Consider the following 23,480-nt stretch of genomic DNA (forward strand, 5'->3'; position numbering starts at 1 on the left):
ATAGAGCAATAGTGGTATTACAGCAGTCCCTGATTTCACAATACAAAACAGCTCTGGATAGACTACAACACAGTTGGGGGAAGATATGGAATTGCTGTTAGGTGATGATGACGGGCTGAGGGCGTTGCATCTAACTCCTAAAATATCCAGCAACCTGCATTTTAAGCTCATACTGTAATACTATTTGCAAACAATGTATATAACCCCCAAGAGGATCAACTGCATATACCCACAGGCACAGGCAGACTGTGCTAGATGTCGAACAATTGAGACCAACAATTTTCACTTAGTGTGGAGTTGCCTACTGCTGATTGCATATGAGAGAACAGTGCTGCATTTTTATAACGGCAACCAGAGATAGGACTATTTTGAAATATTTCAGATGTGTTTAATAGGCCTCTATCCAAATACCAAGGGCAACCAAGTGACCAGTAGATTTGTTGACTTAGCGCGTACCCTGGCCAAACAACAGATATCAATTCGCTGGAATAGTGCAGTGGGTCCTAGCAAATATAAACAGTATATTGAACTGAAAAAGTGGGCAGAATGTGAGGACAGTGCATTGTGGAGAGAGGTCAGGATGAGTATTAAACAGCCGGATGTGGCAACAGGCTGGCCCAGCATCGTTGAGACCATGCCTAAAATTGATGGAGCTGGTAGGGTAATTGTTTCTGTAGAGGATGATTTGGGGGCCTGAAAACTTCTGTGTGTTTTCCTTAGGATCACAAATCATTACAATGGCGGAGGACCACACAGCGAAGGGTATGCTGTGAGTGTGGCCAATACAGTATGCCCACAAAACTTTGATACTCCAGGAGTGTGGCTGAAGTGCGTCCAAAGCTTTTCAACGTGGCGCACGTTGTACTCTTCCTGGTTCCACATTTGGTGGTCTCTTTCCCAGAAAATCTCTTGAGTTCTCGTTGTAGTTATTATTGGTTCTTTCCTTACATATGCAGATCCATCCATAATATGAGCACTTTACTATTATGCTGCATCGGCCCACTGTGGGTACAATGTAATAAAGTCTGGGATATGATAATACAGACTATAATGAACATTGATACTGAATGTAATATAGATACTTAAATGTACGATTGTTGCATCTTTGCTAATAATTGCTCCTTGTGGAACTGACATGCATATATTCTGCTAATAATATGTCGTAAAACACATTGGTCATTCAGGTGGATCAAACATAAACCATTGATAATTATGATTTGTCAATTACAATAAAAAAAGGGACAATAGATGTTATGTACCACAATTGAGTTCCACCACTTCACTGAAGAGAAGACCTTCAAACGGGTTCTTCATGAATCTGAATGGTAGAAGAACTAAACAAAGATCTAGGTTCACTTTTTTGTGCAATCATAACATTGGTATTGCTCTTTTCATGAGTACAGCCAGGCTTTATCTACTTTTGGTGAAGGAGTTACACTGAAGAGTTTATGCAGAACAAGCACAACTGGGTAAATGTTCTGAATGGTAGAAGTCAGGAAAAACAGTTGACAGCTGTGGTCTTACCCTGAATTCAACAGATTTATCTTTTGTGCAGTACATATGATAAATCTTGCTTCCCACTTGCACAGTGAAAGATACAGCAATCCCGCTTGCATAGTTTGTGTCTTTATACAGATGCAGTTTGAACTTGCAACGATCTGTTGAGATAATTCAACATTTTTAAAGTTCAATATATCATGCTTTTTTGGTGATAAAAAATAGCATCCCTTTGTACAAGTTTAACAAATTAGTCAAGTTGTTCAAAACTAAACTAAGCTACATTTCATGACCTTTTGAAGATTCCTGTAATGGTTAATATTGAGGTGGAAGGAGTCTTCCAAGTCCCCATGATACCTTGCCTTGTAAATCCATGCAACAAGTTAGCTATATATTTTATTCAACTTCTGAAGAAAATAGAGATGAACTCCCAAAGACACAGAGGTGTTGTAGTTGGAATAAATTTATACGAGCCATATCAATATTTTACAACATTTTTGCCATTCTGTTTCACTACATTATTACATTCTTTGCAGTCCTTCTCCATGAATTTTTCTTTAGCTTTAATAGTGGCTATCTTCATTCAGTTAAACCAAAATTTCCTTAGGGACTGTGTATGTTTGTCTATCTGTCCAAAAAATGAAGTAAATGTGGAAATGAAGCATTTGGTTCCTCCTATGGTTCACCCGCTTATCTTCTTCGCTGTGCTCTGTGCATTTGAAGTTAAAGTCAGTCTAATTACCAAGACAGATTCTAATTGTGCAGTTCCCAGAAACTGGGAATACAAATTGGTAATGTTTTTAACATTTATATTACTGTAGGAAATCTGCCTTTTCTGCATGGTCATCCCAGATGTTTCCCTTTTTGCTGAACCCTGTATTTATGCTAGCTATAGAACTCTGTAAGACAACAGTGGTCCCCTACAAAAAGGAAAAATAGAACCAATAAATATAGACTCAGTCGTTTCTATATTGATTTGACATGCCCAGCCGGACAGAGGTCGGATATTTACTCATAAGTAATAAAAGGAATATTTCAACAACAGTATACAAGGTGGGGCACAAGCCTGTGCCCTACTTAACACATGTACAACATATACAAAAGGGAACAGAACAGGAAACAAAGGGCTTTTAGGCAAAAGCTTAGAGTTTGTTGCACAATGTCAAACGTACAACAGAACATTACTTACACCTTTCACTTATAGGTTTTTACAAATGTATAAGGTGTATAAAGTTGTTGACGGCGTTTCGATCCGTTTAAAACAATATGCGGATCATCATCATGACATAGAATTAATGCCTAACATTAGAGAGCCTAATTTGCCGATTTGGGGACCCAGGTGGAGCGTCAATCGAGCCGGGCGTGCATGGGCATTGATGCACAAGGCGGTTATCGATCGCTCGTCAGAGTTGCGTTGGCATGATAGCCGGGATGGAGTATGGTCCGGACTGCTCAATCGCGGGCTCTGTGCACTTTACCACTGCTAATCAGTGATAAAGGGCCAGATCTACGAAGAATAGTATTAGCGATTATCAAATATTAAAAGAAAATAGTGTTGTTTACCTTGTTGAGATTTTTTTGCTGTCAGATCCTGAAACTGTGCAGAGCGATTCTCAGGTGAGGCCTCGAGTGTGTGATTGAAATAGTTCAGAATTATACATGGGATACTTTTGTTACTACATCTCCAGGCATCTGAGTCCAGACCTTTCAATGAAATAAAAAGATCAGAAAATGTATTTTCCTGCTTAGCTCTTTGTTAAAAAGACAATGTTTTATTTTTTATAATTTTTTAAGAGAATGACTAAACTTTACCTTCTTTTTTTTCTGTTTATTAATGAGGAGTGCAATCCAAAAGAAGAAAGAAAACATTGTTAAACATTGTTATGTTACAATGCAGCACAAAATTAAAAGTCGTACAATTTCAGGTGTACACTTAAACATGCAATTAGTTTATCAATAATCAACACAGGAAAACATAATTCTAATTTTAAGCATCATACTCTACGCCGAAAGTGAAAACGGAAAGATACTTACATAGAAATGTGTCATTACGGGCCCTAGCGCTGTTGTTTTTTTAGTTCTATAAATAATTTTACCCCTGCACTTCTGCTGCAACGTTAAACCATGCATTAGCCAACTCTCAGCTGAGAACATCTTTATGTTAGTTCAGAACTAGTACCATGCTCTCACCTTTACCCCCCCCCCTCCATTCCCTTATGTGGGAGCACAGCTTATACACAAAGCCATTTACGACGATACATTTATTTTTATGCCTCACAGCTATCCACAAAAGACACCTGTCGGGGATAAATGGGTTCACTATTGAGTAAGTCTCTGCCACACGGGCAATGAATAATGCAGTAGTAAAGCCCACACATGGGTTTACTACCACGACGAACAAGGCCTGGCTTACCTTGTAAGTTTGTAAAAACCCACAAACTCACGGGGTGGTGGGTATTAGCAATCTACTATTCAAAACTCTCCCATCCTGGGTGCAGTTGATGGTTTTAACAAGCAAAAGGCTAGAGTAACTTTCCTTCCATGATAGGAGGAGGGGTGACTCCTCCCTCAAATGTGGTGGGGCCTAGATAATTAAAAATGTGCATTTGCAATTTAAGCTGCCTTTTAACAGTGGGTAATTGAACATAATAGAATTACTATACATTTACAGATATGCACTGTGCAATTACACATAGTAACAAATGCATGTGCTTTAACACCTTTTTATTGCAAACACAACAGTGATGGACAGAATGTGGATCAATGTCACACATTCACCCCAGTCCAAAGATCTGGGCCCAAATCCATCGTTTTTCCACTCCACACCACCCTGGGTTAGACAATGGCGATATGCAAATCAGCGCTGACCCTGTGCCCCATGGGAACAGTCCAGTCCGAACTACAAAAGCCATGTCCTTCCCAGAACGGAAACAAGCATCCGAGGACCGGCCCGGTTTCGAGGTAACACCTCTCATCAGCCCGGCTAGCTTGATTCCAGTGGTGTGGAGTGCCTGGGACTCACGTCTGAGCATCCCCAGTACACTTAGAGCGGTAATTGCAAACACAACAGTGATGGACAGAATGTGGATCAATGTCACACATTCACCCCAGTCCAAAGATCTGGGCCCAAATCCATAGTTTTTCCACTCCACACCACCCTGGGTTAGACAATGGCGATATGCAAATCAGCGCTGACCCTGTGCCCCATGGGAACAGTCCAGTCCGAACTACAAAAGCCATGTCCTTCCCAGAACGGAAACAAGCATCCGAGGACCGGCCCGATTTCGAGGTAACACCTCTCATCAGCCCGGCTAGCTTGATTCCAGTGGTCTGGAGTGCCTGGGACTCACGTCTGAGCATCCCCAGTACACTTAGAGCGGTAATTGCAAACACAACAGTGATGGACAGAATGTGGATCAATGTCACACATTCACCCCAGTCCAAAGATCTGGGCCCAAATCCATCGTTTTTCCACTCCACACCACCCTGGGTTAGACAATGGCGATATGCAAATCAGCGCTGACCCTGTGCCCCATGGGAACAGTCCAGTCCAAACTACAAAAGCCATGTCCTTCCCAGAACGGAAACAAGCATCCGAGGACCGGCCCGGTTTCGAGGTAACACCTCTCATCAGCCCGGCTAGCTTGATTCCAGTGGTGTGGAGTGCCTGGGACTCACGTCTGAGCATCCCCAGTACACTTAGAGCGGTAATTGCAAACACAACAGTGACGGACAGAATGTGGATCAATGTCACACATTCACCCCAGTCCAAAGATCTGGGCCCAAATCCATCGTTTTTCCACTCCACACCACCCTGGGTTAGACAATGGCGATATGCAAATCAGCGCTGACCCTGTGCCCCATGGGAACAGTCCAGTCCGAACTACAAAAGCCATGTCCTTCCCAGAACGGAAACAAGCATCTGAGGACCGGCCCGGTTTCGAGGTAACACCTCTCATCAGCCCGGCTAGCTTGATTCCAGTGGTGTGGAGTGCCTGGGACTCACGTCTGAGCATCCCCAGTACACTTAGAGCGGTAATTGCAAACACAACAGTGATGGACAGAATGTGGATCAATGTCACACATTCACCCCAGTCCAAAGATCTGGGCCCAAATCCATCGTTTTTCCACACCACCCTGGGTTAGACAATGGCGATATGCAAATCAGCGCTGACCCTGTGCCCCATGGGAACAGTCCAGTCCGAACTACAAAAGCCATGTCCTTCCCAGAACGGAAACAAGCATCCGAGGACCGGCCCGGTTTCGAGGTAACACCTCTCATCAGCCCGGCTAGCTTGATTCCAGTGGTGTGGAGTGCCTGGGACTCACGTCTGAGCATCCCCAGTACACTTAGAGCGGTAATTGCAAACACAACAGTGATGGACAGAATGTGGATCAATGTCACACATTCACCCCAGTCCAAAGATCTGGGCCCAAATCCATCGTTTTTCCACTCCACACCACCCTGGGTTAGACAATGGCGATATGCAAATCAGCGCTGACCCTGTGCCCCATGGGAACAGTCCAGTCCGAACTACAAAAGCCATGTCCTTCCCAGAACGGAAACAAGCATCCGAGGACCGGCCCGGTTTCGAGGTAACACCTCTCATCAGCCCGGCTAGCTTGATTCCAGTGGTGTGGAGTGCCTGGGACTCACGTCTGAGCATCCCCAGTACACTTAGAGCGGTAATTGCAAACACAACAGTGATGGACAGAATGTGGATCAATGTCACACATTCACCCCAGTCCAAAGATCTGGGCCCAAATCCATCGTTTTTCCACTCCACACCACCCTGGGTTAGACAATGGCGATATGCAAATCAGCGCTGACCCTGTGCCCCATGGGAACAGTCCAGTCCGAACTACAAAAGCCATGTCCTTCCCAGAACGGAAACAAGCATCCGAGGACCGGCCCGGTTTCGAGGTAACACCTCTCATCAGCCCGGCTAGCTTGATTCCAGTGGTGTGGAGTGCCTGGGACTCACGTCTGAGCATCCCCAGTACACTTAGAGCGGTAATTGCAAACACAACAGTGATGGACAGAATGTGGATCAATGTCACACATTCACCCCAGTCCAAAGATCTGGGCCCAAATCCATCGTTTTTCCACTCCACACCACCCTGGGTTAGACAATGGCGATATGCAAATCAGCGCTGACCCTGTGCCCCATGGGAACAGTCCAGTCCGAACTACAAAAGCCATGTCCTTCCCAGAACGGAAACAAGCATCCGAGGACCGGCCCGGTTTCGAGGTAACACCTCTCATCAGCCCGGCTAGCTTGATTCCAGTGGTGTGGAGTGCCTGGGACTCACGTCTGAGCATCCCCAGTACACTTAGAGCGGTAATTGCAAACACAACAGTGATGGACAGAATGTGGATCAATGTCACACATTCACCCCAGTCCAAAGATCTGGGCCCAAATCCATCGTTTTTCCACTCCACACCACCCTGGGTTAGACAATGGCGATATGCAAATCAGCGCTGACCCTGTGCCCCATGGGAACAGTCCAGTCCGAACTACAAAAGCCATGTCCTTCCCAGAACGGAAACAAGCATCCGAGGACCGGCCCGGTTTCGAGGTAACACCTCTCATCAGCCCGGCTAGCTTGATTCCAGTGGTGTGGAGTGCCTGGGACTCACGTCTGAGCATCCCCAGTACACTTAGAGCGGTAATTGCAAACACAACAGTGATGGACAGAATGTGGATCAATGTCACACATTCATCCCAGTCCAAAGACCCTGCGCTGACCCTGTGCCCCATGGGAACAGTCCAGTCCGAACTACAAAAGCCATGTCCTTCCCAGAACGGAATAAAGCATCCGAGGACCGGCCCGGTTTCGAGGTAACACCTCTCATCAGCCCGGCTAGCTTGACTCCAGTGGTGTGGAGTGCCTGGGACTCACGTCTGAGCATCCCCAGTACACTTAGAGCGGTAATTGCAAACACAATGGACAGAATGTGGATCAATGTCACACATTCACCCCAGTCCAAAGATCTGGGCCCAAATCCATCGTTTTTCCACTCCACACCACCCTGGGTTAGACAATGGCGATATGCAAATCAGCGCTGACCCTGTGCCCTGTGGAGTGGAAAAACGATGGATTTGGGCCCAGATCTTTGGGGCTGATGAGAGGTGTTACCTCGAAACCGGGCCGGTCCTCGGATGCTTTATTCCGTTCTGGGAAGGACATGGCTTTTGTAGTTCGGACTGGACTGTTCCCATGGGGCACAGGGTCAGCGCTGATTTGCATATCGCCATTGTCTAACCCAGGGTGGTGTGGAGTGGAAAAACAATGGATTTGGGCCCAGATCTTTGGACTGGGGTGAATGTGTGACATTGATCCACATTCTGTCCATCATTGTTGTGTTTGCAATTACCGCTTAACACCTTTTTATGTCAATTGCTTATGCTTTCTTTCTGCCAATGAAACTTTGGGGATTTTATTCATCATGACCTAAGAGTTTTGGTAAACAGTTGATATGTTTACTGCAGTGCCCGCCAAGACACCATGACAGCTATTCTGTCAAGGGTTGGAACATGTCCCTAATTTTGGGAGCAATGTGCTATCAACACCCTAATATTAAATAAAGTTTATAAGCAGGATCGCTTCGACAACAAGGTATTATTCATCTGAATGGCATAAGAGCATAAGAGCGCCTGGAATTCCAGCAAATGTCTGACAAAACCAGTGGCCGCTGGGCACAGGTAATGCTGTGGGGCCGTGAGGCGGGCGTGGGTGGGGGTAATGGAGTTCAACATACGATGGGAAAGATAAAAATAAAAACCACTTACCTTGCGCTCGCTGTATGTCGAACTTTATGAACCCCCCCCATTTGTTCCGGCCCTGCCTCACTGCCCACAGCGTTACCTGTGCAAGCCGCCACTGACAAAAACTCTAGACACAGATAGATATACCCACCTTCAAAAATGGAAATTACCCAGTGGTTCAGTTCTCAGACAAGACAAAAAGTTTGGCATTCATTATACGGATAACAAATGCTTCCTGGTACACTTAATAACACAGGCATTCTTTCTATTGCAGGTGCAACTTTGAACAAAACTTGCAAATTCCAGAAGGAGAAGATAATATCTTCTTTACCAGTCTTCTCATGCATCCAAAGCTGAGCTCTGCCAATATCCTTAATTATTAGTCACTGAATTTAAAGCATGTATTAAGAGAGCTGAGTTAATTTGTTCACATGACATAAGGAAGACTGAGCCGGTTTAGGTTTGTTTTTGCAATTGCGGCCCAAGCGTACACATTTTCCTCATTTTGGCACTGATTGCACATGAGAGAGCGCAAATCCGAAAAATGTATAAGTCCACCATATTTACAAGCATGTAGTATTAGTCTAAATATAGATTGCACAAGAGTGTTATACTCATAGAGTGGAAATACTTAAGAGTGTTTAACTAGAATAGGGATACATATATAAGTGTGAAAACTAGTGTAGAGATGTTAGGATGATGTGAAACCTCACGTTATGTGACTGTGTGAAAAAGAAATGTAACTCTGCAAACCATGGAAATGTGTAGGCCACATGGCATTTCACAAGAAACGAAAGATGCTGCTACACTTTTAAGTAACTTGGATACTAATGTCATTTTTCGGCAAAGTATTATTAATCATAGAATTGAAATATATGTTTATATAGATGTGTTGCATTATAGTAATGTGTGTTAGTTAGAATACTGTTTAAACAAAGAAATTAAATGTGCAGAGTGCAGAGGCCTGTTTCATGTAATTTAGTAGGCCTGAATAGATAAAGTCGTTTCTTTGATCTGCATGTGCTCGTTAAGGAGAGGTCGTACAGAGCACAAACGAAGACATAGTTTACGACTTAAAGATATGGTGGAGGCCGGAATTTGAGGCCCACAGTAGAAATGTCTATTTGCAGGTGCGAGGAGCCCTAATCAGTTTGGTGATGAATGGGCTTTGTTCAGAGACGCCTGGCACAGGCCTGGAGGAGGCTTCAGGAATTTCCTGGGGGGTACCGACCAGCGGAGAAGAAGCCTGGGAAGCAAGGTCAACTTTAACGAAGGGTCCAGAGGAGCACCAGCATGGAATTTACCGCCAGAACCGATACCACGTGAGGGGCGTCTCTAGGGGCGTTCCTATTAGAAATGTGATTTTGTATTAGGGACAGCACCCCGGGGAGGAGGTAGAGCAGATGATCTGGGGAGCCTAAGAGAGTGGATGGGTAGGCAGATAGTTTTACTGCAAGAGAGTGATTCATCAAGAAGACTAAGAGAAGTGCGTGACCTTCTTTGGAAGTCACCACTGCTGACACCTTTTTAGGTAAAGATTTTGTTAAGTAGGGATGCCACTTAGTCTAGTGTAGGGACAGACTAATCTGAACTTTTCCTTTCTGTAAATTACTCTTAAGTTGCAACTCATAGCGATTCTTACAACACTCATGGTATTTGAGATATTTTTGATAATTTCCTTTTGCCGACTAAGAGCATTCAGAGAATTTCTTTTTATATTGATACCTGTATATCTTTTGAATCTTATTCTGAGATGTTTGTATCTTCAGATACTTTTGGCTTTATAATAAATCTTTAAACTTATTTGTAGTCAGTGGTTCTTTAGAGTGGTTTAAGTTCTTAATTGATTAACCTAGTAGTGGATTGCCTTTTACTCAAGACAGATACCAACAATTCATTCGACTTGATTTGGGATCTGCATTTATAACCATAGACCAGAAATCCCGCGTTAACAGTTGGTAGCAGGTAGGATGGTTATCTTCTTGAGGAAGGTAATCTAGACTAGGTTAGCTTACCCCAAGGCCCCTAGACATCGAGAGATGAGCAGCGGAAGAATCGAGTACCGAAGAAGGTGCTGACGGTGCGAGAGAAGCAGCAGTGTCGGAGGAGAGTGAGTATAACAAGGGTCATGCGTGAACAGATTGCGGTGTTTTGTGTTGTATCTGTATTGTAATGTCTTGCGGAGTTGAATGCCTGTAGTGTGATTGAGAGAGGGTTGTGAGCGCGCGCAACCTGGTACTGGTAAACCTGGTAAACGGGTGAACTGGTGGAAAATCTTAAGTTCAGGGTAGAGCTTAAGTGGTTTTGGGTGTATCGAACATCCAGAGTAGTTGTCGACCAGAGTAAGGAGGTCATGAGGTACCATTGACCGCCGCAGGACCGAGATAGGGGGAGTGTAAGAGTGAGTGTGTAACGGACGCTGGTCGAAAGTTACTGTGTGTAAGTAACCTATCAGAGAAGGTGTTTGTCTGGACGTAAATAGAAAGTCATTTCGTTGGTTAAGGTGACAATTACAGGTAGACTGTGGGCGTACAGTCAAGAAACGTGATCGCTTGGACGGAAGTAATCATTTTTCAGAGTATGAGTGGGACGCATGCATGACCGCGGAGACGAGCTGAGAAAGGAGGGGAACTGCTGCAAAGGGGGACGAGAGACGTCAGCGAGAGCCGCGCTCTGATTGGGCGGTTGGTGTGACGTCGGCTAGAGCCGCGCTCTGATTGAGCGGTTGGTGTGACGTCGGCGAGAAGCCGCGCTCTGATAGGCCAGTTAGCGAGAACAGCGCTGAGATTGGTGGAGTGTCATCAGGAAGTAAACAAACGCGAAGAAAAATAGGAATCATGAAGTGCTTTAAATGTTTGAAAGGGATTTTTAAGAGAAAAAGAAGTGACTCTTTTACGGGGAAGAGGCACCGCCAGAGGGTACACCAGCTTACTATATGGCAACAAATGTTGGGTTGCATACTATTCTGTGGATTAGTGATTGGAGCAAGATTTCGGAAGGGAATGAGGAACTGACGTTTCCTAGGTATGGAACGTTCAGGTTAGAGGCGTTACATCGGCTGAAAGCAATTATGTCCTCATTGAATCCTTCGCCTAGGCCAACACAGTTTGAGGCCCTTAACGCGTGGATTAGGGCGGCACACGATAGAAATCTGAACAGGCGCCAAGAAAGGTTGAAGAGATCAGTAAGGGCAGTGCGGGATGCCCAATGGGATGCGGACGCCAAAAGATGGAGGGTACAGGCTATTGAGGTGGATAAGTTGTACACAGTGAGAGAGGTGGCAGGAGAAAAGAGCCTCATGGAAGAGGATGAGGAGAGCGAGTCAGAGGACAATTTGATAAATAGATTGCTGATAGATAGACCGCCTCCGAGAGTTGGGGGGATTGAAAGTAGAGGACTCGCAAGGGAAAGGGGGGCTGACATAGAGGGGTATGTACCACTTCCTATATCAGAATTGACACCTACCAAAGGCGAGGAGACACCTCAACATAGTACAGCACAGAGTGTAGTCGGAAGGTTTGTGGTACAGAAGACACCAACTACTGAGAAGGTTGAGTCTTATGGATTGCCAGACGCTCTACAAGTACCCGTCACCATAGGCCCTATAGTATCGATTTACAACCCCGAGAGAGAGAGAGAGGAAGAACAGATACGGTTAGACAGAGAAAGGGTTGAGATGGAAAGGAGGAACAACACGACAAATGCCTGGAGGCAATTGCCAGGATCGGTAACGTGGAACACCCCATTCGATCAGCAGTGGGTCCCACAACAGGACAGGAGGGTCAAAGAGGACCGATGGACCTAAGGGGACCACGGCCGAAATCCTTTAAAGAGTTAAGAGCTGACTTGAGAGAATGGGATGGGTCCACGGAAGCACCGAGCAACAGGTCAAGAGCAGAAGCTGAATGGGGAAGTCGAGGCAACGGGACGGTATCTCACTACGGGGCTAGCGAAAGCAGTCAGGAGCGTGAGGGTCAAGGTCAGGAGAACAGAGGAGTTATACGTCCTATGGATGATAGGGACCAGCAGGAGCGAAATGGTAGAAGCACAGAGTGTGAAGAGATGTCTCATCTCTTTGAAAAGGGTGGAGACCAAATGGTACTAGCATACAGAGATAGGTTTAGGTGCGCTCATCACGCACTTGGAGAGGATGTACAGCACTGGAGTAGAGGGAACAGTGAAAGATCTCGCCATACATCGAGTAGTCAGAGATCACAGGCAAACTGTGGGGAAAGGGGGAGTAATGGAATGTCTAGCCATGCACCCAGAGAAACCAGGCAGGATGGGGAATGTAGGACCATGAGGCCCAATGGAGTGTTTCATCATCCACCCAGAGAGGACGGAACTGCATGGGACCTGGAGGGGTGGGAGCATGGGAGGACTCCCCGTAACTCGCCTGAGCCCAGACGTAGGACTCGGAGCTGGGAGGGGAGAGATGTGAATGGACCCCCTTGAGCTAGCATATTGAAAGCTGCAGTGAAGGCCAAAAGACTCGATGTTACCAGCTTAAAATCAGATGTGGATGAGATCATAGATGGTACGTTGGCCTTAGAAAGGATTGATTTGTACGAACAAGATGAGTTGTTGTTTATAGCAAAAGATATTACCCGAAAGGCGAGAGCAATTCATGAGAAACTGTCTGAACTGGCAGACAAGTATACGGTAGATTTGTCCAGAACAAAGACGCTACAGAGTAACCATAGGTTACAATATTCAGATCAGGATTTAGATGAAAAAAGGACAACTGGATTGAAAACACATATAAGAGAGCTGATATCAGGAATAAGAGTGTGGAGAGATCTGGACAAATGGGAAGAGAGGTGGGCAAAAAGGGGCACTGTCAGGCGGAGCACGAGTGTGATGTCTCCGGAAGGAAGGGTAATGCAGATGGAGGCATTTCCTTTGAGAGAAATATCGAATGGGAATTACGTACATGTGCCCTAGAGTAGAGGAGATTTAGCTGCATTTACCAACTCATTTCCGTAGTTGAGGGACAATCTTGTTGAGTGGTACAAGCAGGTAGAAAGGTTTGTGAAAATCTCAAAGGTATTGTGGATTGATTTGAACACCTTGTTTGACATTGTGGTCCCAGGAGATTTGTGGACAGCATGCAAGACTAGTGTCGAGTGGCCAACGGTAGAACCAGAAAGGAATGCTGCTACAAATGGACCGTCTGAAATTGTAATGCAAAAGTATGAAAGGGTAATAACTTGGCTGAAAGATAAGGTGCCACCACAAGACATAGATTGGGTAAAAATAGACCGAACAAGACAGGAACCCAAGGAGACAGTTCATGAGTTTTATGAGAGATTGCTGAAAACTTTCAAACAATACAGTGGACTCAATGTAATGGACCCCAAAGAGATAGGACAGTTTGTATCAAATTTCGTTTTGGGGTTGAGACCTGATATTTGTTTAATGATTCAGCAACATTTAATTTGCTGGCAGAACAGACCACTGGATGAGATTTTGAGGTATGCGAGGTACTGTAGTGATGAAATAGATTATAAGTCAAAGAAGCTAAAGCAAAAACTAATGGTAGTGCAGATGCAGTCAGCTGGAAAGGGCGGACAGCAGCAACAGGGGACAATGGGACGGAAATCGAGTAATCAGAATAAGGACAGTGAGGATAACTCGAGACCTAGAATAGACTTTGCCACATTGAAGAAGACGACAAAGTGCCATCAGTGTCACCAGGTGGGACATTGGAGACGCAAGTGTCCCTATAACCCTGAAAACGGAGAATTAGAGGTAGAGGAGGAAGCTCAAGAGGTTCCAGTTCAAGGGGTGACAGTGCCAAAGAACAAGGTGGCCAAAGGGGGGACTTCGGCTCCACGAGCTCAGTTTCCGCAGCCACCAAAGATTGCGACAGGGGGAAAGGTCTTTAGACAAATGCCTCTTTTCATAGATGAAGAAAGATGTTACTACATTGACCCTTTGACGGGACAACGTGTAAGCAAAGAAGAGGACTGTACCCTCGGGGCAGTTCTAGAAGTGGATCAGAGAGGGCCATTTGTTGAGGCAGAGGTAGCAGGGTGTCCCACAACATTCTTGGTGGATACTGGAGCTACTCGATCAACTCTGAGATCTGCAGTGGTTCCTGATCTACCAATGTCGGGGGAAACAATTCAGGTGGTTGGAGTCGCAAACAAAAGAATGACTAGCCCTTTGACAGAACCAGTGTCAGTGAGAATCGGAAACTACATGAATGAACATCAGTTTGTAGTATGTGATTCTAGTCCTGTGTGTCTGTTAGGAAGGGACTTATTGTGCAAATTGAATTGCACCATATACTGCACGCCTCAGGGAGTGGAGGTGCAGACTACAGACGATGATGCGACTTTTAAAGTTGTTAATTCAAGAACATGCATAGAACTGTATCCTACTCTGACCTTGGAGGAACTTCCTTGGGACTTCCGCGAGGCAGTATCATCAGAAGTATGGGATTTTACAGGAGAAGAAATAGGATTGGTCAAAGGGGTAGAGCCAGTGAAGATCATGGTGAAACCAAATGTCGATTATCCAAGAACGCCTCAATACAAACTGTCCCAAGAGACGATTGCATGAATAAAACCTGTGATCGATTCTATGGTCCAACAGGGTATTCTGAAGGAAATCGTGGGTAGTCCATGCAACTCCCCGATTATGGGTTTGCAGAAACCTAGTGGGAAGTTCAGAATAGTTCAAGATCTTCGAAAAATCAATGAGATAGTTGTTTCATGTTGTCCAGTGGTACCGAATCCATCAGTGATACTGTTTCAGATACCATTCCAAGCTGAGTGGTTCACAGTGATAGATCTTTGTCAGGCCTTCTTTTCAATCCCATTAGATGAAGAAAGCCAGTACCTTTTCGCCTTTAAAATGGAAGATCGCGTCTTAACATGGTGTAGAATCCCACAGGGGTTCACAGATAGCCCTTCAATCTTCAACCAGCTGTTGAAGAAGAATCTTGAAAGTCTAGTACTGCCACAGAACTCGGTTCTGGTCCAGTACATAGACGACCTACTTGTTGCGTCAGAAACAGAGGAAGCGTGTAAGACAGATTCCATCGCCCTACTGAATCATTTAGCTGAAAATGGACATAAGATATCTCTGAGCAAGTTGCAGTACTGTCTGACAGAAGTACAGTACTTGGGTCACAGGTTGGAAAAAGGAAAGCGCAAGGTGTCACCAGACAGAATAGAGGCGATAATGAAAATAAGTGCGCCTACGACGCAGAGAGAAGTCAGGATGTTTCTAGGAATGGTTGGTTATTGCCGACAGTGGATAGCTAACTTTTCACTGAAAGCAAAACCCTTACAGAAACTGACGCGCAAGGAAGTGAGTGATCCGGTACCATGGGACAATGAGTGCTTGATGGCGTTCCTACAGTTGAGAGATGACTTATGTCGTGCTCCGGCTCTAGGGATGCCAGAATATGAAAAATCATTTTCACTTTACTGCTGTGAGAGAGAGGGATGTGCTTTGTCAGTTCTGGTGCAAGTTCATGGAAATGGCCGTAGACCAGTTGCATATTTTTCGGCTACATTAGATCCGGTAGCCGCAGCGTTGCCCGGATGTCTCAAATCCGTTGCTGCAACAGGTGTCAGCATTGAGCGTTGTGAAAGCATAGTGATGGGACACCAGTTAGTGGTGTATGTACCTCATTCTGTGGAATTGTTAATGACCAAGAAACAGCACTTGACCAATAGTAGGCTCACGCGCTATGAGCAAGTTATTCTTGCTGCTGAGAACGTGACCCTTAAGAGGTGCTCTGTCTTGAATCCTGCTACGGTGATGCCACTTCCCAATGATATAGAAGGCGAAGAATGTGAAGATCACGATTGCCTTGATGTGACTGAACTATGCACGAAGCCCAGACCAGATATTGTGGATGAGCCATTGATCGACCCTGATGAAATTTACTTTGTTGATGGCTCATGCTTAAGAGACGATACTGGTCGGTTGGGAGCAGCTTATGCTGTTTGCACCATTACTGGAGTTGTGGAAGCCGCTTGCCTGGAAGGAGTACACTCCGCACAGGTAGCAGAAATCATTGCATTAACCCGAGCCTGTATAGCAGGTAATAAAAATAGAGTCACCATATATACTGATAGCCAATATGGTTTCGGTGTTGTTCATGATTTCGGGCAGTTGTGGTCTCAGAGAGGTTATATGACCTCCTCTGGTTCGCCAATTCGAAATGGAGAATTTGTGCGGCTGTTGTTGGAAGCATTACAGGGTCCAGCCGAAATTGCCATTGTAAAGTGTGCAGCACATACAAAAAACACAGATTTTGTGTCACAAGGAAATAGATATGCAGATGAAGTTGCCCGTTACTGTGCTGAGCATGGATATTCTTTCACGGAGGTGGAAATAGATGGGGCTCAGGAGAAGACAGAACTGAATATGATGTTAGAAACAGTAGACACTTGGGAGGATTTAAGAGTAATGCAAGAAAATGCACCTGAATCAGAGAAACGGGCATGGGAAACAGCAGGTTGTGTGAGAAGCGAAATGGATTTTTGGGTTTCAGCAGATGGAAGGGCAGTGCTACCTGAGGAGTTGGCGAGTCCAATGGCACGACAGATACATGGTCCAGTACATTTGGGAAGGGATGCCATGCTGAGGGTATTCAGGCAAACTTGGTATTGCCCTAAGTTTAGGATTGCAGCAGAAGCAGTGTGTAAACGATGCGTTACTTGTCAGCAGTTGAACATAGGGAAAAGAACACCAGTTACACTGAGTCACATTGGGAGGTCTGGGGGGCCTTTCAACAGAATGCAATTGGATTTTATTGAGATGCCAAAAGTCAACCGCCTTAGGTATGTTCTGGTGATTGTTTGCATATTTTCCAGATGGGTTGAAGCATACCCTACACGCAGGTGCGATACACTCACAGTAGCAAAGTTGTTGCTTAGAGAGTTGATACCGCGCTTCGGGGTGCCTGCCTCTCTGGAATCGGACAGAGGAACTCATTTTAACAGCGAAATTGTGAAGATGCTTTGCTCTGCATTGAACATTGATCAGAAATTGCATTGTAGCTATCGACCAGAGGCCTCAGGTATCGTGGAGCAGATAAACGGGACACTGAAATGTCGATTAGCTAAAGTATGCTCATCAACTTCCTTGAGTTGGCCTGATGCTCTTCCTTTAGTCCTTATGAGTATGCGCAGCACACCCGACAGGAGGACAGGTCACTCTCCACACGAGGTGTTGATGGGGAGGGCAATGAGACTTCCTTCTGTCCCAACTGCGGCATTGTTGAACATTACAGATGACCTGATCCTGGATTATTGCAAAGGGTTGTCTGACGCCATTCATTCTGTGTCTCTTCAGGTACAGGCTGCAGAAGTTCCGTCTTCAAGAAATTTATGCCACGACCTGTGCCCAGGAGATTGGGTCCTGGTGAAGAAGCACGTCCGGAAGAATTGTTTAGACGTGCGCTGGAAGGGACCCTATCAAGTAATCTTAGTAACGAACACTGCCGTGAAGTGCGGAGGACTGCCTAATTGGATCCACGCATCCCATACTCGAAAAGTTCCAGCACCCCTGGAAGAAACGGCTCCTCTCACAGACGAAAATCCAATTGTGGAAGAAGAATCACAAGAGGGGATCAGTCAAGCTGTGGGGGTGTCTGAAGAAGTTGGGAGTGCAACAGATCGAGAAGAAGAAAGGCAGGACGGCAGTGAAACTGAAGTTGCCACTGAAGGAGAAAGTTGTTGTGACTACGACTCAGACACAGACCAGTACCAGAGTGATCAAGAACTGAGTGTGAGGACAAGAAGTAGGAGAACAAGACGTGGAGAAGTTAGTTGGCCCGAAAGAAAACAAAGGCCGAACTTAAAGCTGACTTCAGAAAGAACTCTTGCTCCTATATCCGAAGATTCAGATCCAGAAGAAAGTGCACAAGAGCAGGAACAGGAAGGTCCGAGAAGATCAAGGAGGGTGCGAGTGCCTTGCAGAAGATACGCTACTCCTGAGTGGACCTACCTCGCTGCAGATGTCCGAGGGACGCAGAACTGGGAGGGTGAGGGAAGTGACCCTGACCAGAATTGACCCAATCATCACAGTGGAAGTAAAGTTCCTGGTACCAGGAGTGGAGGTCGAAAGACTGCTGACACTCAACATCGTCTATCCTCCTCTCTTGAGCGGAATAAGAAAATTGATCTTAGAGACAGTTGAATTTCCGTGTTGCTGTTTAAGGTGTCCAATACTCGAGGGAATCCTTCTTCGTATGGAAATATTTGAGCGAGTGGTGGAAATTCTTGGAACACGCATAATCTCGGACTATTAAAGACTTTGTAAAGAACTTTGTAAATACCGATTGAAAGATAACCTAGCGCCGAGTGGAAAAAGAAAGAAATTAGGGACTTCCATTTTAGTGGATGGAGAAGGGCTAGGGCTGTCTATTGCTACAGAACTCAAAGACTGTTCTTGCGGAGGGAATTATCAGCTTCCAGGTGTGGACTCAAAGAGAGACATTGTGCAAAGAAACGAGACATTGGAGTCCAGTAAGAGACTTTGGCTGAGAACGAAAACCAGAGCTACACTGTTTTGAGATCATGGAGGCTGGCAACCCGAACCGCAGGGCAAAATGCATAGTAGGCACACTTTTAGTGGTAGTGATTTTTCTTATAGTTTTAGTAGTTACTATATCATATGTAGTGGGACATGAAAACGAAGCAAAAGCAAGAGAAGAAGCTAAAAGAGTATCGACACAGAGGCCTACTACTGCTGTACAAAGTAGAGTTAACACAGAGAAGGAGAAGGCTTTGTTAGATGCTGAGGTTAAGAGATTACACACAGATGAATCCCAGGGGAATTTTAAGTCAAATGCTTATGCTAAATTGCTATATGAATACGTTGATGTCATGGAGGCGAAGAATTGCTACGTCTGTATGCAATTACCAGCCTCTGTAGATGAGGGCATCAGGTACCATCATCTTCCATTGACTTATGGAATCACATGTAGTTTGTTGCTGAGCATATTTTATGAACGGGATGGGTTCGAGTATTACTTCTCGAACTTCGATTCTGTGTTGCCAGAGGTGCCAAATTATAAACATCTCAATAAGTGGGATTATTACAAGAGTGAAGACAGATTACAGAAATGTTTCCTACCATGGAGAACATTAGACACTTCACATGCCCGAAGGAATCATTTGACTTGTTCCGTGTCAGAAATTGAGAAAAAGTTTATAGGGCAGGTGGATAGTCGATACAGGAGACAAAAGACTCTAAAGGCTTCAGGTCAATGGAAAACAGATTGGACTGAAGAAGAAAGAGCACACAAAAGCAAGGGTAGCAGTGGTCCAATAGCATTAGATCGAGAAAAGAAAGGGACACATAGGGGTCAAACCTATTACGAGAATGTGTTCGTGGGAGAAGTCAGTTGTGAACATGCTTTCCAGTTGGAGTATTACTCCAAAGACTTCTTGAAAGAGATGCAGGTGATCCCCAATGTATATTTTGTTTGTGGAAGAAATGCATATGTGAAACTACCAGATAATTGGTATGGATCATGTTATTTGGCGATTGTCTTCCCGAAAATATATCATGCTGAAGAATTAGAGTCCAAAAAGGGAGGAGCTCAAGCAAGAGGAAGGAGAGATGCAAGCTCTGAAGTAATTGGAGACATATTTGGAGCTGCATTTCCTCTTTTAGGGTTAATACTGAATGACATCAAAATTAGAAGATTGGCGACAGTCGTAGATAGATTATCTGCCAGTACTGCTAGATCTTTAATGCTGGTAGAGGGAGAGATGCAATCGATAAGGGCAATGGTTCTTCAGAATCGACTTGCTCTAGACGTTCTGTTAGCCAAAGAGGGCGGAGTCTGTAAGGCTTTGAAGGTCCAGGAATGTTGCACTTACATTCCAGACAATTCAAAGTCTCTAGAGAAGTACATACAAAACATTACTTCAATTCATCGTGAGGTTGAGGATTTGGCGCAGGTAAATGTGTGGGGAAAAGTAGGACAAGGAATGGGAAAGGTTGGAGGTTGGTTTGCCAACCTGGGAAAGGGTTTCGTTTGATACATACTGAAACCTATCATCATAATAGTGATTTGTGTAATCACTTTGTGGGGATTGGTGCGACTGTACCAATGGTATAGGGCAAACAGGTTGCAGAAATCCATGCGAGAACAGGGGAGAAGATTAGCTGCGATGCAGGAGAATCAATACAGGAGTCTGAGGGCTCTAGAAGAGATGAAACGAGGGAATATTGCAACGACTTCAGTTTGACAATCTATACCTAAATGAGGGTGTTGCGATGATGATGACTACTGGAAGTCATCAAAGGGGGGATTGAGAGAGCGCAAATCCGAAAAATGTATAAGTGCACCATATTTACAAGCACGTAGTATTAGTCTAAATATAGATTGCACAAGAGTGTTATACTCATAGAGTGGAAATACTTAAGAGTATTTAACTAGAATAGGGATACATATATAAGTGTGAAAACTAGTGTAGAGATGTTAGGATGATGTGAAACCTCACGTTATGTGACTGTGTGAAAAAGAAATGTAACTCTGCAAACCATGGAAATGTGTAGGCCACATGGCATTTCACAAGAAACGAAAGATGCTGCTACACTTTTAAGTAACTTGGATACTAATGTCATTTTTCTGCAAAGTATTATTAATCATAGAATTGAAATATATGTTTATATAGATGTGTTGCATTATAGTAATGTGTGTTAGTTAGAATACTGTTTAAACAAAGAAATTAAATGTGCAGAGTGCAGAGGCCTGTTTCATGTAATTTAGTAGGCCTGAATAGATAAAGTCGTTTCTTTGATCTGCATGTGCTCGTTAAGGAGAGGTCGTACAGAGCACAAACGAAGACATAGTTTACGACTTAAAGATATGGTGGAGGCCGGAATTTGGGGCCCACAGTAGAAATGTCTATTTGCAGGTGCGAGGAGCCCTAATCAGTTTGGTGATGAATGGGCTTTCTTCAGAGACGCCTGGCACAGGCCTGGAGGAGGCTTCAGGAATTTCCTGGGGGGTACCGACCAGCGGAGAAGAAGCCTGGGAAGCAAGGTCAACTTTAACGAAGGGTCCAGAGGAGCACCAGCATGGAATTTACCGCCAGAACCGATACCACGCGAGGGGCGTCTCTAGGGGCGTTCCTATTAGAAATGTGATTTTGTATTAGGGACAGCACCCCGGGGAGGAGGTAGAGCAGATGATCTGGGGAGCCTAAGAGAGTGGATGGGTAGGCAGATAGTTTTACTGCAAGAGAGTGATTCATCAAGAAGACTAAGAGAAGTGCGTGACCTTCTTTGGAAGTCACCACTGCTGACACCTTTTTAGGTAAAGATCTTGTTAAGTAGGGATGCCACTTAGTCTAGTGTAGGGACAGACTAATCTGAACTTTTCCTTTCTGTAAATTACTCTTAAGTTGCAACTCATAGCGATTCTTGCAACACTCATGGTATTTGAGATATTTTTGATAATTTCCTTTTGCCGACTAAGAGCATTCAGAGAATTTCTTTTTATATTGATACCTGTATATCTTTTGAATCTTATTCTGAGATGTTTGTATCTTCAGATACTTTTGGCTTTACAATAAATCTTTAAACTTATTTGTAGTCAGTGGTTCTTTAGAGTGGTTTAAGTTCTTAATTGATTAACCTAGTAGTGGATTGCCTTTTACTCAATGACAGATACCAACGATTCATTCGACTTGATTTGGGATCTGGATTTATAACCATAGACCAGAAATCCCGCGTTAACACACATCCTCTTATCACTGGCTATCATTCAAACATCTAACCTCCTTCTCAAATTCATATTCCTCCTCTGTATCCGAGCTCCTTATCGCATAATTATTGCTTGTAGCATTTGAAACAGCTACGTGTCTTTCCCAAACTCGGATACACTGAACAAAAACTAGGTCCCATGCAAATTACTAACAAGCATTGACAAAGTCAATAGGTCTTACCTATGCAAAAGCGTTTGGATTTCCATTGTCTATTAGCCATATTGTTGAGCAGTGTGGCTGCTGCTTCCCATAGCTACAGGTTAGTGGCATGGCATCAAGTAGAGTGGCATAAAGTGGAGTGTGTAGAGCGGGTTGGCCTAGATTGGCACAAAGTAGAATGGCATAGAGTTGAGTGGCATAGAGTAGTGTTGTGGAGTGGTGCAGAGCGGACTGTTGATGAGGACAGTGGAGTAGAGTGGTGCAGACTACAGTGGCATAAAGGAGTGGTGTAGCGGGGCTTAGAGTACAGTAGAGTGCAGCAGAGTAGAGTGGAGTGGAGTGGCATAGAGTGGAGTGCCATAGAGTAAAGTGGTGTGGAGTGGAGTGGCGTGGAGTAGAGTGGCATAGAGTGGCATGGCATAGAGTGACGTGGAGTGTCACAAAGTACCTTGGCACAGAATAGAATGACATAGCGCAGAGTGGAGTACAGTAGAGTGGAGGGCTGTAGAGTATTGTGACTGGCATGGAGTGGAGTAGAGTGGCACACTCTATGTACATTGGTACACTGTACCGCAGCTTCAGTACTATGAGCATCAGTTTGCCACCGTCGTAGGGTCAGACATGCACGCTACATAGGCAGCCACGAATCTTGAAAAACATCCAGAACACTGTCAGCACATTATCTGTATCCTCCTCAAGGTGGCATCTCTATGAAATCAATCTGAAAACTCAAAAATGGGCCATAAACTAAAGGGACTTGATTCATCTTGACCACAGTTATTTTTTCCATGTTGCTTCTCTGACAAACCAAACACTGTGAGCTATAGTCTTAGGCACATTTTCGAAAAGGCTTGTTGCACCATATTCGTCGAAAACTAGTCATTGCATCTCTCCCTGTTTGTGTGGCTCATATATTGACTCACCTTCTGTTGGACCTGGCATCCTCTGCATGGTCACATCCAATTATTTTGCCTTCACCCTGCCTGTTTTTTAATTAGTTATTGTTGGCACAAAGACTTTGTCTAACATTATGGTAAAATTGGCCTGTATCTGATTGGCACATTGAATTTCCTTGTAAGTCCCTAGTATATGGAACTGCATGTACCTATGCCTGTTAATTAAATGCTACTTGTGGGCCTGCAGCATTCCTTGTGCCACCCATTAAAGTAGCCCTTTAAACATGTCTCAGGCCTGCCACTGCAGCCTGTAGTGCAGTTTTGAAATTTTAAACTGCCAATTCGACCTGGCAAAATACACCTTTAGCCAGTCCTGAACCTTCCTTTTAATAGATATCAGTCACTCC

General features: G+C 44.6%; 1 protein-coding gene across 1 annotated transcript in view; it reads right to left on the reverse strand.

The window, feature by feature from the left end:
* The window catches only part of LOC144824225 (interleukin-18-like), a 75,297-nt gene extending 52,169 nt beyond the window's left edge, over positions 1 to 23,128 (reverse strand). The window contains exons 1-3 of the mRNA XM_078683373.1: positions 23,101 to 23,128; positions 3,061 to 3,201; positions 1,525 to 1,658 (exon numbers count right to left, since the gene is read on the reverse strand). Of these exons, the coding sequence (XP_078539499.1) occupies positions 1,525 to 1,658; positions 3,061 to 3,201; positions 23,101 to 23,128 (303 nt within the window). The remainder of the gene's footprint in view (positions 1 to 1,524; positions 1,659 to 3,060; positions 3,202 to 23,100) is intronic.
* Positions 23,129 to 23,480: the final 352 nt, after the last annotated feature.

Source organism: Lissotriton helveticus, chromosome 3_1 (assembly GCF_964261635.1).
Source record: "Lissotriton helveticus chromosome 3_1, aLisHel1.1, whole genome shotgun sequence".
NCBI lineage: Eukaryota > Metazoa > Chordata > Amphibia > Caudata > Salamandridae > Lissotriton > Lissotriton helveticus.